General features: G+C 41.6%; 1 protein-coding gene across 2 annotated transcripts in view; it reads left to right on the top strand.

Moving 5' to 3' along the window:
* LOC131108123 (semaphorin-4G-like) overlaps window positions 1–15,000 on the top strand; it is a 36,628-nt gene that overhangs the window by 2,758 nt on the left and 18,870 nt on the right. Inside the window, exons 1-3 of one of the 2 annotated variants that reach the window (XM_058058934.1) lie at window positions 149–1,210; window positions 2,291–2,515; window positions 10,955–11,106. In XM_058058934.1, coding sequence (XP_057914917.1) covers window positions 2,371–2,515; window positions 10,955–11,106 — 297 coding nt within the window. In that variant the 5' untranslated portion in view covers window positions 149–1,210; window positions 2,291–2,370. Of the gene's footprint in view, window positions 1–148; window positions 1,211–2,290; window positions 2,516–10,954; window positions 11,107–15,000 lie in introns of those variants that run through there. The other variant, XM_058058924.1, reaches the window with a different exon arrangement.

Here is a 15,000-nt window from a genome sequence, read left to right as displayed (position 1 = left end):
GTTCCACATGTCCAAAAGGAGTAGGAAGAAGCAAAGCTTATTAAATCCTACCTCTCCATCTGGTACCTTTACAATCAGTAACTGTTACATTTGTTCACTTCCTGCTTTCCTAATGTAATTTAAGTTGTTGTTGTTTTAATTAATTAAAAAATGTAATTATTTTTATTTATTTATTTATTCATTTATTCATTTTTATTTTATTTATTATTACTTATTTTATTTATTATTATTTATTTTATTTAACTTTATCTATTTATTTATTTTTTGTTACGTACCGAAGTACGAGGTGATATGACCATCCAATGACATTAACTGCTTGTATTGTTTCTTGAATTGGCTCATCGTTGTGCATTGTTTGAGGTCCTTACTCAATCCATTCCATAGTTTGATTCCACATACTGAAATGCTATGGCTTTTTAACGTAGTCCTAGCATACAAGTGTTTCAAATTTAGTTATTCCCTGAGATCATATTTCTCCTCTCTTGTTGTTGTTTAATGTAAACAAGTGTTTGAACGCTTATAAAAACAGTGCTGAACACTTTTAATGTCCTCTTAAAGATTCCGGAGCGTATGACCATGCAAATATTTGACATGTCACACCTTAACAGCTGGTCCCCAGGTGTTTGTACAATGGCGGCTACAGGTCTCCAAACCATGCTGCCCATGCAGAGTGAATATTATCCAACTCGAGAACGTGCACCTGAACATTCAACAGAAGCGGCACGGTGACCCCGGTGACACGCGCCGTGCGCCGCTCTGTTGTCCTGTGCTCACTGACATGTCAAACGAGCATGTTCAATATTTACACACGCCGTACTCTGTTGTCATGGTGTCAGGTGTCTGCACGTGTCCTAAAGCGTCCATTCTTTTTGTCCTTAATGTTCCCAGTGTTCTCGTGGCGTATTTGTGGCGGCGTGCCACACACCTGGTAGCACGTTATAACACATCTGTACAGAAACACACACACCATTTTACAGAAAAAAATGTTGATTCGTCATAATTACATGCAGCATTAAACTGTGCAGAGATTGAAAAGACGTGGTAAAACCGTTCCTTTTGTTCCGTTCCTGGAGGGTCTCTGTCCCGGACATGGAAGCAGGAGACGGGTGAGTGGAGTTCAGGATTTATTAGATCCAAAAGGAAGTTAAAAAAAGGCGATGGTGTCAAAAGGGAACACCATGGAAAACACGCAAAAGGGAGCTGGCTTAAGGTGAGCACACTAAGAGTTCTGGGAAGCGGGTCAGCAACATGTGTAGCGCAGCGTATGCTAGGCAATAATCCGGCGTTCCCCGGCTGTCAGCTGTCATCTTAAGTGCCAGAGGAGTAATCAACCTCAGGTGCGAGACGGGGGCACAGAGCAGGGGCACCAGGATTTGACACCACCTTTGTGTCATCACAGAGTAGTTTCCTTATGTACGTAAACTCTCTGCAAGCTAGCCTACTTGCTAGTTATTAAAGCAGACCGTTTTTGCAGGAAACCCCGAAATCCAAAAAAATACAGCTGAATAGGTGCAGATTCTGGAAGATCTATAATGCTTTCTGTGCTGGTCCTGCTTTTCTAATATAGTTTAAGGATTTTTTTTTTGTCTCGTACCAAAGTATGAAGTTTTTAATATATATATTTTTTACTTTATTTTATTAAATATTTTTTTTTTTATTTTTAATTTTTTTTCACGTATCAAAGTACAAGGTGATATGAGCATCCAATGACATAATGGGTACCATAGTAAGTGTCAATATAGTGATATATATAGCACATCATGACCGGTTCAAGACTCTTCATCCTTGTATTTAGCAAACATCAACTGCTACTGTTACATTTGTTCACTTCCTGCTTTCCATAATACAGTTTAAGTTTTTTTTTTTTTTTTTTTTTTTAAATAATGCACCTCTTACCGAAATGTCGGCTTTGAACATACAGCCATATGTGTCGGATCCGGATTTTGGAAGTAGAGACTGGACTGTCCCAAGTTTCTCAAGAAATGAGGTTACTTCAAGATATCTCAATGGAAAGTAGCTTCAGTATTTTAGCATCGGTAAACATAACATGTTTAGCGGGACTACCGGTGTGTAAAAAAAAAAAAAAGACTTGGGACCTCCTTAAGCTCACATGACCTTAAGCTTTTGATCAGGAGTGTGTTTATGTATTATTGACATGGAGTTGCTTCAGGTCCGGGTTTTTAACCCTTTAACATCAGTGCCATAATTGGCCATAATTGTCCTGATTGTGTCTTTTGTCAAAGAAGAAAGATAGTTGGGGAATTTTGGTGTATTTTTCTTTTTTTTGCAGCTCCCTGCGGTCCTTACACTGAAACCGCCTGTTCCTCTGCGATGTTTTCGTGAGCCATCCCCTGGTGCTTGGAGGAGAGCATGCCGGTGGAGATGAAGGCGGGCCTCTCGTCATCACTGCGGCTCCTGCTGCTTGGCTGCTGCGCCTGCGTGGCCACCCTGGGGTACCCCTTCAGACCGCCGCTGGACCTGGACGTGACGCCGCGCGTCACAGTGTTGAGCAGCAGTAAGCAGATTTTTTGTTGTCACTCTCGCTCACTCTCACGGCACACCAGTAGTGAACCAGCGGACTCAACATTAGGTACACCGGCAGTCTCCAGGTCAACACTTCCAATGCAATTGGTCTGATATTGTTATTGGAGTTTATGTTGTTATTTAGAGCTGTTTGTTGTATTTTGGGGCTGAAATGCGGTCGAGTGGTTAGTGCGTAGACCTCACAGCTAGGAAACCAGGGTTCAATCCCACTCTCAGCCATCTCTGTGTGGAGTTTGCATGTTTTCCTTGTGCATGCGTGGGTTTTCTCCGGGTTTCCTCCCACATTCCAAAAACATGCTAGGTTAATTGGCCACTCCAAATTGTCCATAGGTATGAATTTGAGTGTGAATGGTTGTTTGTCTATATGTGCCCTGTGATTGGCTGGCCACCAGTCCAGGGTGTATCCCGCCTCTCGTCCGAAGACAGCTGGGATAGGCTCCAGCACCCCTGCGACCCTTGTGAGGAATAAGTGGTAGAAAATGAATGAGCTCTCCTCCTATTTTGTGTGGAAGTGGTAACTTGTCTTTCCCAACCCTCGGCCATCTCTGTGTGGAGTTTGCATGTTCTCCCCGTGCATGCGTGGGTTTTCTCCGGGTATTCCGGTTTCCTCCCACATTCCAAAAACATGCTAGGTTAATTAGCCACTCCAAATTGTCCATAGGTATGAATGTGAGTGTGAATGGTTGTTTGTCTATATATGCCCTGTGATTGGCTGGCCACCAGTCCAGGGTGTACCCCGCCTCTCGCCCGAAGACAGCTGGGATAGGCTCCAGCACCCTCCGCGACCCTCGTGAGGAAAAGCAGTAGAAAATGAATCAATGTTGTATTTTGATGACCTTATATAGTGAGTGAGACAGCCATTAGAGCGCTAGAAAGCGCTCGGTGTGGTTTCTGCACCACTGAAGCCTGCACTTAAGGTTGAATATGATGCATAACATAATTAGATGTGTTTATTAAGACCTCACAGAAGCATTTTTCCATGAAGATGAGAATCACTCTGGTTTTAGCCATTCCCGCATCCACGGTAATCCAATCCAATCCACTTTATTTATATAGCACATTTTATAAACAGAGTTTCCAAAGTGCTGCACAGACTAGTGAAATAAAAAGTAAAAATAAAATACAATAAATAAAGGTACAAATTGAATTTAATCCAAAACTAAAAGATCAAATAAGAAATAAAATAGTAAAAATAGATATTAAAATATTAAAAACAAGAAACAAAGCAATAGAAGTATAAAAAAAAAACCTAATTAAAATGAAAAAAAAAAAAGAAAAAATTAAATGAAAATTAAAAGCCAGAGAATAAAAGTGGGTTTTAAGATGAGACTTAAAGCTTTCGATGTTGGGGGGCCTTTTTTTTACTTGGGAGGGGAGAGAGTTCCATAACTTGGGGCCAACCACAGAAAAGGCTTGGTCCCCCCTGGTCTTAAGTCTCGTCTTGGGCACCACAAGTTGTAGCTGGACCTCGGACCTCAGTGACCATGCTGGAGAGTATATTTGGATGAGGTCCGAGATTTATTTGGGGGCCATCCCATTCAACGCCTTAAAAACAAACAATAAAATCTTAAAATCAATCCTAAAGCGAACAGGCAACCAACCGAACGGCTTTTAACCCTGTTAGAGTTCTGGACTAACTGTAAGCGGGAGAGAGACTTGTGGCTAATTCCAGAATAAAGTGCATTACAGTAGTCCAGACGTGATGAAATAAAAGTGTGCATGACTTGCTCAAAGTGTCGCAAAGATAAAAAAAGATTTAATTTTAGATAAAAGCCGAAGATGATATAAACAGGATTTTATAACTGCATTAATTTGTTTATTAAGTTTAAAATTATTTATTTATTATTTATCGTACAGCATCTTCTTCATGTTGTCATTTTTCTTTATTTCCTTGAACTCTCTGCCCTCGTTCTCCGCTTTTTTTAACGCTCCTCTCTTTGTGAATCCACTCCACCGTCTGTGACGTTTGTCCCACTGGCTTGCAAAGATACACCGTCTCCTGTCTCGCCTGCGGTGCCTTTTTTTTTTTTTCTCTTCAAGTCCTCCTGCTAAGATCCCTGCAGAGCATCTGTGAAGACCGATGCTGCCTCAGCTACTTGAGGGAGGCACCGTAACCATGACAACTGTCCTGGTACGGCGCTCGGTGGCCACAATATTAAGCACACCTTCTTGCAACACTTGCAAGTTCAGCGGGTTGGGATAGCGGGGCTTTATAGCCGCTGCCTGGCAGATGATCACATCGCTAGCCTCAAACTCACCACCCGCCCTGTCGAGTGCTCGCCCCCCCCAAATCTAAAGCCACACCAGCTAGACATTTTTTAGGCACATTTTTTTTTTTTTAGATTGAACTTTATTGTTATTGCTCATGTTACTGGTACAGGGCAACATTCACACTCACATTCATACCTATGGACAATTTGTACCCGGAGAAAACCCACGCATGCACGGGGAGAACATGCAAACTCCACACAGAGATGGCCGAGGGTGGGGAAAGACCAAATAAGAAGCCAAAAAGTTACCACTTCCACACAAAATAGGAGGAGAACTCATTCATTTTCTACCGCTTATCCTCACGAGGGTCGCGGGGGGTTGCTGGAGCCTATCCCAGCTGTCTTCGGGCAAGAGGCGGGGTACACCCTGGACTGGTCGCCAGCCAATCACAGGGCACATATAGACAAACAACCATTCACACTCACATTCATACCTATGGACAATTTGGAGTGGCCAATTAACCTAGCATGTTTTTATTTGGAATGTGGGAGGAAACCGGAGTACCCGGAGAAAAACCCACGCATGCACGAGGAGAACATGCAAACTCCAGATGGCCGAGGGTGGAATCGAACCCTGGTCTCCTAGCTGTGAGGTCTGCGTGCTAACAACTTGATGCACAATTTTGCATTTTGTGCAGAACTTCTACCACTCTCACAAAGACAGGAAGTCCCACACATGGTAGACGTGTGTTCTGGATGCTGCAGCGGCCGATACCGATCTGTGGTCGACCAATCGGAGCAGTCGCATCTTTGGATGTCAATTTGTGGGCACCTGCATTGTTTTGTGACTTGGTCCAATAAAAAAGGGTTAGTCCAGTCATATTTTGCTGATTGTACTTTTCTTAAAATCTTGTCTTGTATCATGAGTTGGGTGTCTAACGACACGCCTGCATATTAGACTGTGCAGGTGTACCTAATGAAGTGGCCGGTGAGTTTCATTTCTTTGTGCAGCTCATCCGAGCAGCTTCACTTTTGTTGATCCTTAGCGGTGCGAGAGAAAGCCTCCATATCGTACCGTCTTCCTTTCCTCGTCAAACACGTTCAGAATCTTCATCTTCGGCATCTCCAAGCCGATGTTGGTCGGTGCGCGAGCCTTGCCCACGGACCGTCCTCCATGACTCTCGGCTCTGCTCCAAGAACACGGCAACAAAGCATCAATACATACTTTTTTTTTTTTTATCAAGCGTCCTCCTCCTCCTCCCTCGCTTTATCGACCTTGCTCCTGTGAGAGGGTTTTCAGATGCAAATGTACTGCAGCTCTGTCATGGCTTCTATTTCTTAGCAACCTGATAAAAGTGGAAAAACTCCCCTCTTCTAAATGACTTTCATTTTACTTGTTGATTGCAATATCTTTCATCTGAGAAAAGGATATTCTGTATGCGTGCACATGGGATGAATTCCACCATACCTAACATTCACCGTTATGATTCAATGAGCCATAATGTGATGTGGGGATGTAACTTTCATCTTCATCTGAGGATCATCACACCTCGTTTCGTCCCCCCCTCCCCCTGCTGAGTTCATGAAAACCTGCTCTTTCTACTCTGATGTGCTGTGGCTCATTAAGGCTGAATTATGCTACAACGGTACCTTTTGGCAACGTCTTGATCCTGTTCAATTCTCTTCCAAAATGCTAGGGGGCAGTGTTTTCCTGGTTCCACACCTGACCGTGACAAGTGAATTTCTGTGAAGTAGGAGTCCGCATTTACAAAATGGAATATTTTTGCAGTTAGAGCATAGAAAACCTGTTTAGACAGGAAACCTTTAGACTACTATTACTTATATGGTAAACATATGAATAACACACAGACAGAGCTTTTGGCTTGTTGCCGACAGATGACATAATCATGTGTCGTTATTTCCACTCCAGATACTTTAATGTGTGCAACGGCAAACATTGACCGAAGGTGCCACTGTAGACTTCCAGGCCACTGAAAAGTAATGCTACATTGCTAGCAGTCATAGACTGCAGTCATAGGCCTTCAGCAAATCTATGGAAATGATGATGTCATGGACTGACACCTCGTGACCTGCGTAGAATGACTACATATCATCATAACGTCTTTGAATGCGGCTTCTGAATGCCATGTATTTGTATTTACTTCATTTGGCCATTTATTTATGTAAATGCAATGACAAAAAACTAATACACAACATTAAACACATAATATTAACAACCGTTTAAAGAGCAGTGCCGCAAAGCATGATGGGAGGTGGCACTAGAGTTATTTGGCATAACCTACTGCTACCCCAAATGTGGCCAATTACTAAGGGTTGTTTAGCACAGCTCTAATAGTGCTTGGATCCAGACCCAGACATGGTTGGTTCAATTCTCGATTTCAGCTCAAACTGCCAATTGACTCTTTTTTTAGCATATTTCCACAGCATTTCAGTCCAGCTTCAGCTTCCAAGCTGCTCCTGTGTTTCATTCAAAATTTTGATTGTTGTGTTTAGGTTTTGCGTCAGTTTTTCAGAATTAACATGCAGCCCGGCGGACGAGTGGTTAGACCCGGGTTTGATTCCCCCCCCTTGGGCATCTCTGTGTGGAATTTGCATGTTCTCCCTGTGTGTGGGTTTTCTCCAGGTACTCTGGTTTCCTCCCACATTCCAAGAACACGTTAGCTTCATTGGCCACTCCAAATTGTCCATAGGTATGAATGTGAGTGTGAATGGTTGTTTGTCTATATGTGCCCTGTGATTGGCTGGCCACCAGTCCAGGGTGTACCCCGCCTCTCGCCCGAAGACAGCTGGGATAGGCTCCCGCGACCCTCATGAGGATAAGCGGTAGAAAATGAATGAATGTCTGCTGACATTGCATCATCTAGTTGTGGAATATTTTTGGAGGTTTATGCTCTGCCGTGGACTTTGGAAGGGGATGAGCCAGCCGACGTTTCTCAACATATAACCTCCATCGAATCAAATGCGCCTGTGTCGCTCTCTCAGCTTTTCACCTTCACTTTCACGCGTACTAATGAGAAGTACCTTAATACTAGGATTGCACAGAGCCAACTTACAGGGATCCCATTGTCTCCTTCCCACAATGAGCCACTCGTAGTGTGTGCACTCACGTAGGCAAAGATATTGTCCTGGAAATCCCACGCAGCGTTCCACTAATACTCCTCTCCCTCCTGCTGAGAAGCAGGCAGGACACAGCGGGGGTGAAGACGGTGCTTTTTTGTGTTGCACATTTTGGAAAGATGAACCAGGGGCGGTGTTGTTGTGATCATCTTTCTAACTGAGACGTTTGCACAGACCCAAACCTGTCGCTCACGTGAACGTCGTGAACGTGCAGGGTTTGATTTATTTGGTGCTGTTCAGTCACCATAAAAAAACTCTTGAAAGTGTGAATTGCTTCTTCATGATTAGACTGCTCGATGACTGGTCGATACCCCTCTTGTGCATCGTGTTATAATTAAGATTCATGAGAAAACAGATCTTTTCTGTCCCATTGTTAAAAAGTGATCTTAAAAAAAAAATAAAAATCATTTTAATTCAAAAAAAATTTTAATAAATTTTTTTAAAAAAATATTTAATTTAATCTTTTTTTTTTATAAAAAATAAAAATAAATAAAAATATGTCCGTTTGTGGCAGGGGTGTCCAAACTTTCTCCATGGAGAGCTGCATACTGAAAAACCAGCGCTTTGTGTTATCAGTGATAAAGCCTATTTTTTGCATATACTTTTTCTCTATACATTTTTTTTTCTTGTAATATTTTAACTTTATTAACATTTGAACTTTTTTCCAACCCAATTTTCAAAATATTGCAACTTTATTCTTTGTTTTGTTTGCAGGGCTGTCAAAAATAGTGGATTAACGGCTAATTTATTTCATTAATCACCTCAAAACGTTTAGCGTCATTAACGTCGCTTCAAATTTGCATAACAAAACATAATAAAGACAAATAATACTCCATATAACAGGAAGGGGTAGCTTGCACTTGTCCCTGTACATACTGTATGCAGTATCTATATGACATACACAGTATATTCATTCATACAATATACCTCACGAGGATGCTGGAGCCTATCCCAGCTTTCGGGCGAGAGGCGGGGTACACCCTGGACTGGTGGCCAGCCAATCACAGGGCACATATAGACAAACAACCATTCCCAGAACGGTTGTTAAACAAAAAATACACCTTTGTCCATATCCTCACCAAAACTATGAAGCCTAATTTGGCTGTGTGGTTTTGACGTGATGCTAACTGCTGCCGTCATGTTTACCCAAAGCTCAAGGGCTCCCCCTGATAGATGCTCGCTTTAGCTCATGTAAGCCTCGGGCGTCACCTGACGACAGCGTACACCTTTTTTCACGATACGACAAGCCGCACTGTGCCTTTTTTGCTCCGAGCCTCATCAGTGCAGTGCCTTGGCAGCAAACCCCCAACCGCCGTTAATGTCTCACTCTTTTCATTGTCTTCCGTCCTCGGTGGAACTGCGGTGTGACGCACACAACCCCTTCTCTTCCGTTCTGTATATGAATATCCATTACGTGAGGAAAGATGATTTTCATTGCAGCATTCATACTGAGTCCAGTGAATGGAATAGACAGAGGGACATAATGGCAAGCCACACGGGGGAGAGAGAGGGGGGGGGGGGGCGGGCACATGTACACACACACACGGAGAGTCCAAAGGCATTCAAGGAGACGTATAAACCAGTGGGGGCATTTTAGAACATGATCAATACTGTATTTTCTCAAATAGTGACCACAGGCTACCAGGCTATTGGGATGTTCATTCATTCATTTTCTACCACAGGGGTCTCAAACATGCTGCCTGCGGGCCAAATGTGGCACACTAGTTTGAGGCCCCCGCCTTGATATGAAAGTTTAAAGCAGCATCGGCCACAAATATCGGCCCAAGCAAAATCGGCAGTCCATAATCGGCCATCGAAGGGTGATGTAAAAAAAAAAAAAAAAATCGGTATCGGCATCGGCCCGAAAAAATCCATATCGGTCTATCCCAAGAGCCACTACCTGTTTTTTGAGACAGGACATGAGATGACCATCCCATTGTAAGCAATCAGCAATGGCATGTCCCGACATGATAGAGCTCTCCTCCCATTCCGTGTGGAAGTGGTCTCCTAGCTGTGAGGTCTGCGCGCTAACCACTCGTCCGCCACTCAGCCCCAGTTATAAACATATAGCAGTAAATAGAAAATATAGAATGTAAACTCTAGAGCAGGGGTCTCAAACATGCGGCCCGCGGGGCAAATGTGGCCCGCAGGACACTAGTTTGAGGCCCTGCCTTGATATGAAAGTTTAATGTTAGTGCGGCCCGCACAAGTTTGATATGGATGCTGTATGGTATCATGTACCCAGAAAAAATATTAAGTTTGATTAATGTTCATGTTAAAGGTTAAATAACTGTTAATAGTTATCCTCCCTATCCGTGTGGAAGTGGTAAGTTTTTGGCTATTTAAGTTGAAAGGAAATAACTTGAAGGCTACCGTTTAGGTCGCTAGCTCTCTAGTTTGCGAGTTAGCATGTGTCTCAAGACCCTGCAGTTGCGCAATATGTTGTAAATAAAAGGAGTATAAATGTGACTATAGTCGTGTTTTGTCATGTCTACAGGGCTCTAATAATGCTTTGTTCATTTTAAGTTTCTTAAGTTTTTATTATTTGCCGTTTTATTATTATTATATTTATTTATTACTGATTAATTTTCTTTATTCTTGATTTTTTTATTTATTTTTCATCTTATTTTGTCCAGAAAAATAAAAATTAAGATATTTGAGAACAGTGGAATGTTTTATCAGAACTTTTCTTGTAGAAAATCGGAACCAAAGCAAAGTTTATTCATTTTTCTGTTTTTAATAAATGCATATTTTGGAAAACCTGATGCGGCCCAGTCTCACCCAGACCCTAGCTCCAGTGGCCCCCAAGTAAATTGAGTTTGAGACCCGTGTTCTACCGCTTATCCTCACGAGGGTCGCGGCGGGGGGTGCTGGAGCCTATCCCAAATCAGCTGAGGTTACATTCAAAGCTTTGCGCCCTCCCTTGTTGGATGATGTGAGGAAATCTGCTATGTTGTGTTCAAAACATCACGGCTTCACAACATTATTTTCAGTGTGTGTGTTTACGACATTGCGGCGCGCCTGCTCGTATGAATAAATAAGTGATGATTCTGCCCTCTCAGGTCTTCATGGCTGCAGGCGTTTCCGCTCCTCCGCCATCAACTACGGCACCATGCTGCTGGAGGCTGACAGTGAGCAGCGCCTCTACGTCGGGGCCCGCGGGGCCGCATTCGCTCTCGACGCTTCTGACATCTCCGCCGCCTCTGCTCTGACTGTGAGTGTTGCTTGTTTGCCCGTGTTGCCCCACGTTCCGTGGAAAACGTCTTTTTAAGTCTACCTGGGGCATCATTTGCATTCCACGTCTTTTTTTAGGAGATGCTGTTTCAATTTGAACAGGCTCGTGTGTGCAAATGATGAAGTCCATCATATCACAATATCACATTGATAAGGCTTGAGACTTATAAATTAGCATTAGCATGACCGTGCCTGAAGCAGGATTCGAGCATCTTCCCGACTTTGTGAGGTTGCCCACGTGTCACAGTCATTCTTGACTCTAAACAGATGTAGACCAACCCTGATTAGATATACAGAAATGTCTCGTTTATTACGGTATATAACTGGTTCCTGACCTAGCTGAGATATGTGAGTTTTCACAAAGTAGGATTCCTTATTTATAATGGAATATTTTTGTGAAGACCTTTTTATTTGTATTTGTATTTGTATTTTTATTTTTATTTTTATTTTTATTTTTATTTTTATTTTTATTTTTATTTTTATTTTTATTTTTATTTTTATTTTTATTTTTATTTTTATTTTTATTTTTATTTTTATTTTTATTTTTATTTTTATTTTTATTTTTATTTTTATTTTTATTTTTATTTTTATTTTTATTTTTATTTTTATTTTTATTAATTTTATTTAGTTTTTTTAACCTTTCGGGGTGATTTTTATGAGGATTTATTATTCAAACCTGCAATAAAAGCCTGTTGGTCTGGCAAGGCTGGTGCTTGTGTATCTAACACTACATACATTGACCAGTGTAGAAAACTACATATCGTTACATCCTTGGATGTGTCTTCTGAATGCCTTATTTTCATACTTCAGTTTCAGCCATTTTTATGCTTGAAAATGCTCAAATGTGAGTATGTGAGTTTTCGCAAAGTAGGATTCTTTATTTATGAATGGAATATTTTTGTGAAGACCTGTTTATGACCTTCTAATTACAATTTTTAATTTTTTTTAATTTTAATTTCATTTTTTTAACCTTTAGGGTTGATTTTTTTTGTGTGTGTGATTTTTTATGAGGAATGATTATTGAAACCTGCAATAAAATCCTGTTGGTCTGGCAAGGCTGGTGCTTGTGTATCTAACACTGCATACAGTGACCAGTGTAGAAAACTACATATCGTTACATCCTTGGATGTGTCTTCTGAATGCCTTATTTTCATACTTCAATTTTAGCCATTTTTATGCTTGAAAATGCTCAAATAATGCATATTTTTATCAATAATAAGCTGCATTCAACCAGAAAAACATGATTCATATTTTTTTTTGAAAAACCGTGACAGTGAGGCAGCCAAATTTGGGTAATGTGAAATGGCAAGAGAGGGCTGTACAGTGGAACCTTGGTGGACATTCTCAGGGAAAATTATTGTATAATTGCATAATTTATTAAACAAAATATACAGTATGTCTGGGTTATGGTATGGCCAAACAGTGCGCCTAACAATCTAATCCGCAGAATCGAGTACCCAATCAAAGCATCCATGCATTGGTGACTGTGAAATATGTATAGTGGTTCTTTTAGAGTTAAGACACCATAGACGGATTCCGAACAAGGAATCCATTGATCATTGTTATTGTGTGTGTGGTTTATTTATTTATAGCAGGCACACAGCACGATGAACAACTCGTATTTGTCTGCTTTCTTCTGTCGAACAAGAAGGGGTGCCTCTCACTGATGAGGCGTTCAAGCACACCGTGTCAGATGAATCTGCGTGTCTCTTTTTTTTAAAATTAAAAGAAACCTTGCAGATGCCAGACGTTTGATAAAGAAGGTGAGAAACATGATGGAATTCAAGATAAAAGTGGTAGCAAAGTACAAGGTAACGTTTGCTGCAGTAGGTAATATCAAGATTCCTAGTTAACGCAGGATTAATAACAAAAATGACAAAAACTGAGGTCCATCCATTTTCTGTATCACTTATCTTGACTAGGGTGGTGGTATGCTGGAGCGTATCCCAGCTGGACTGGTGGCCAGCCAATCACAGGGCACGTATAGACAGACAACCATTCACACTCGCATTCATACCTATGGACAATTTGGAGTGGCCAATTAACCTAGCATGTTTTTGGAATGTGGGAGAAAACCGGAGTACCCGGAAAAAACAGATGCAAACTTCACACATAGATGCCCGAGCGGGAAATCTAACCCAAGTCTCCTACCAAACCGCCGTGCAGCCCGCACTGAAAGATGGACGTTATTGTTGATGCAGAAATCCTGTAAAACTTGGTGACCTTATTAAATTGTTTCCCCTTGCTACTTTCTTTGGCCCCATGGTGGGTTATTTAGCACGGACAGTGAGTCATTATCAATACAAAGCTATTATCTGCAGGGCTCGACAATAACGATGTACCGATGGCCCGGGGCAAGTTAAAACAAAATTCGGGCAAGTAAATCCAATCATTAATATTCCCGTCGGGCAAGTGCACTTTAGCATGCCGTACTGCCAAGAGTTTTTTCTAAAGCGGTTCTTGTTGGGTGTTGGTAAAACACGGACTACGTAATTCCGGTGGTAATTTGCAAACCAATCCTTGCAAATCTTGAAATGGACCAATCAGAATCGTTTATTTAGACCGCGGTCCGTAATCCACATCCGCGTTTTACCCACACCCGTTCTTGTTCGCGATCAACCAATCAGCGATGTTTTACTAGGAAAACATCTATCATGGCGTCCCTGCCAACATCGCCTAATTCTTCAACAACTTCTGAAGGAAAACACCAAAAAGTGATGAAACAGTGCCTCCTAAACAAGTATTTTATTAGCGGCAGCAAATCAAATGATGGCACAGGTGAGTGAATCACGTTGCTGTGACAATTTGAAGTGGTCACAATGAAACACCACCCATTAGATCCAACACCAAGTGCTGATTTTGCACAAGCTACAAAATCTAGCGGTTCAATTTCTCTGTGTATTTTTCTCACCTTTGCTTCACAAATTATTGTTTGACCATTGAGCATTTTTCTGGATTAAAAACACTTTACTAGTACACAAATGTGTCAAATGTTTCATTGTGGTGCACAACTTATAAATATCACTGCTTACTACGACTGCGATGTGTAAGGTAGCATGGCTTGCCATGTTAACATACATCTCCACAAATGTTCAGACATTCCTCCAAATACAATGCATCAGTACTATTATCTGATGAATTATCAGCATATATTGATATATATGATATCATATATCAATGGCAGTCTTTTCATTTTACATGGGGCAAGTTCGGGCAAGTAGTTCTCACCTTAAGGATTCCCTATGGGCAAGTCATTTTGGTTTTTAACGTAGAGCCCTGATCTGTATCAGATCAATACTAGTGGGGCTGCACGGTGGACGAGTGGTTAGCGTAGCAGACCTTACAGCTAGGAGACCAGGGTTCAATTCCACCCTCGGCCATCTCTGTGTTCTCCCCGTGCATGCGTGGGTTTTCTCCGGGTACTCCGGTTTCCTCCCACATTCCAAAAACATGCTAGGTTAATTAGCCACTCCAAATTGTCCATAGGTATGAATGTGAGTGTGAATGGTTGTTTGTCTATATGTGCCCTGTGATTGGTTGGCTGGCCACCAGTCCAGGGTGTACCCCGCCTCTTGCCAGAAGACAGCTGGGATAGGCTCCAGCACCCCTAGCGAACCTCGTGAGGAGAAGTGGTAGAAAATGAATGAATGAATGAAGATCAATACTAGCATGATGAAATCCATATTTTTCACCTCTATTCTTCACTTTCACAAATGCTGCCATTTTTTGACATGTTGCTGAAATACACGGTAGTACTTCCCTTTTTGTTCATTTGTTCCAATTTTCCCCCCACGCCTAAATCCAACTAATGTGTTTCAGATGTGTTTCACCCAATAATATTAAAAAAAAAACATTTGATAGAGAATAATTATAG

The sequence above is a fragment of the Doryrhamphus excisus genome, chromosome 2, assembly GCF_030265055.1.
Source record: "Doryrhamphus excisus isolate RoL2022-K1 chromosome 2, RoL_Dexc_1.0, whole genome shotgun sequence".
Lineage (NCBI taxonomy): Eukaryota > Metazoa > Chordata > Actinopteri > Syngnathiformes > Syngnathidae > Doryrhamphus > Doryrhamphus excisus.
The sequence above is the reverse complement of the archived record's forward strand: the minus strand, read 5'-3'. Positions and strand labels throughout refer to the sequence as shown.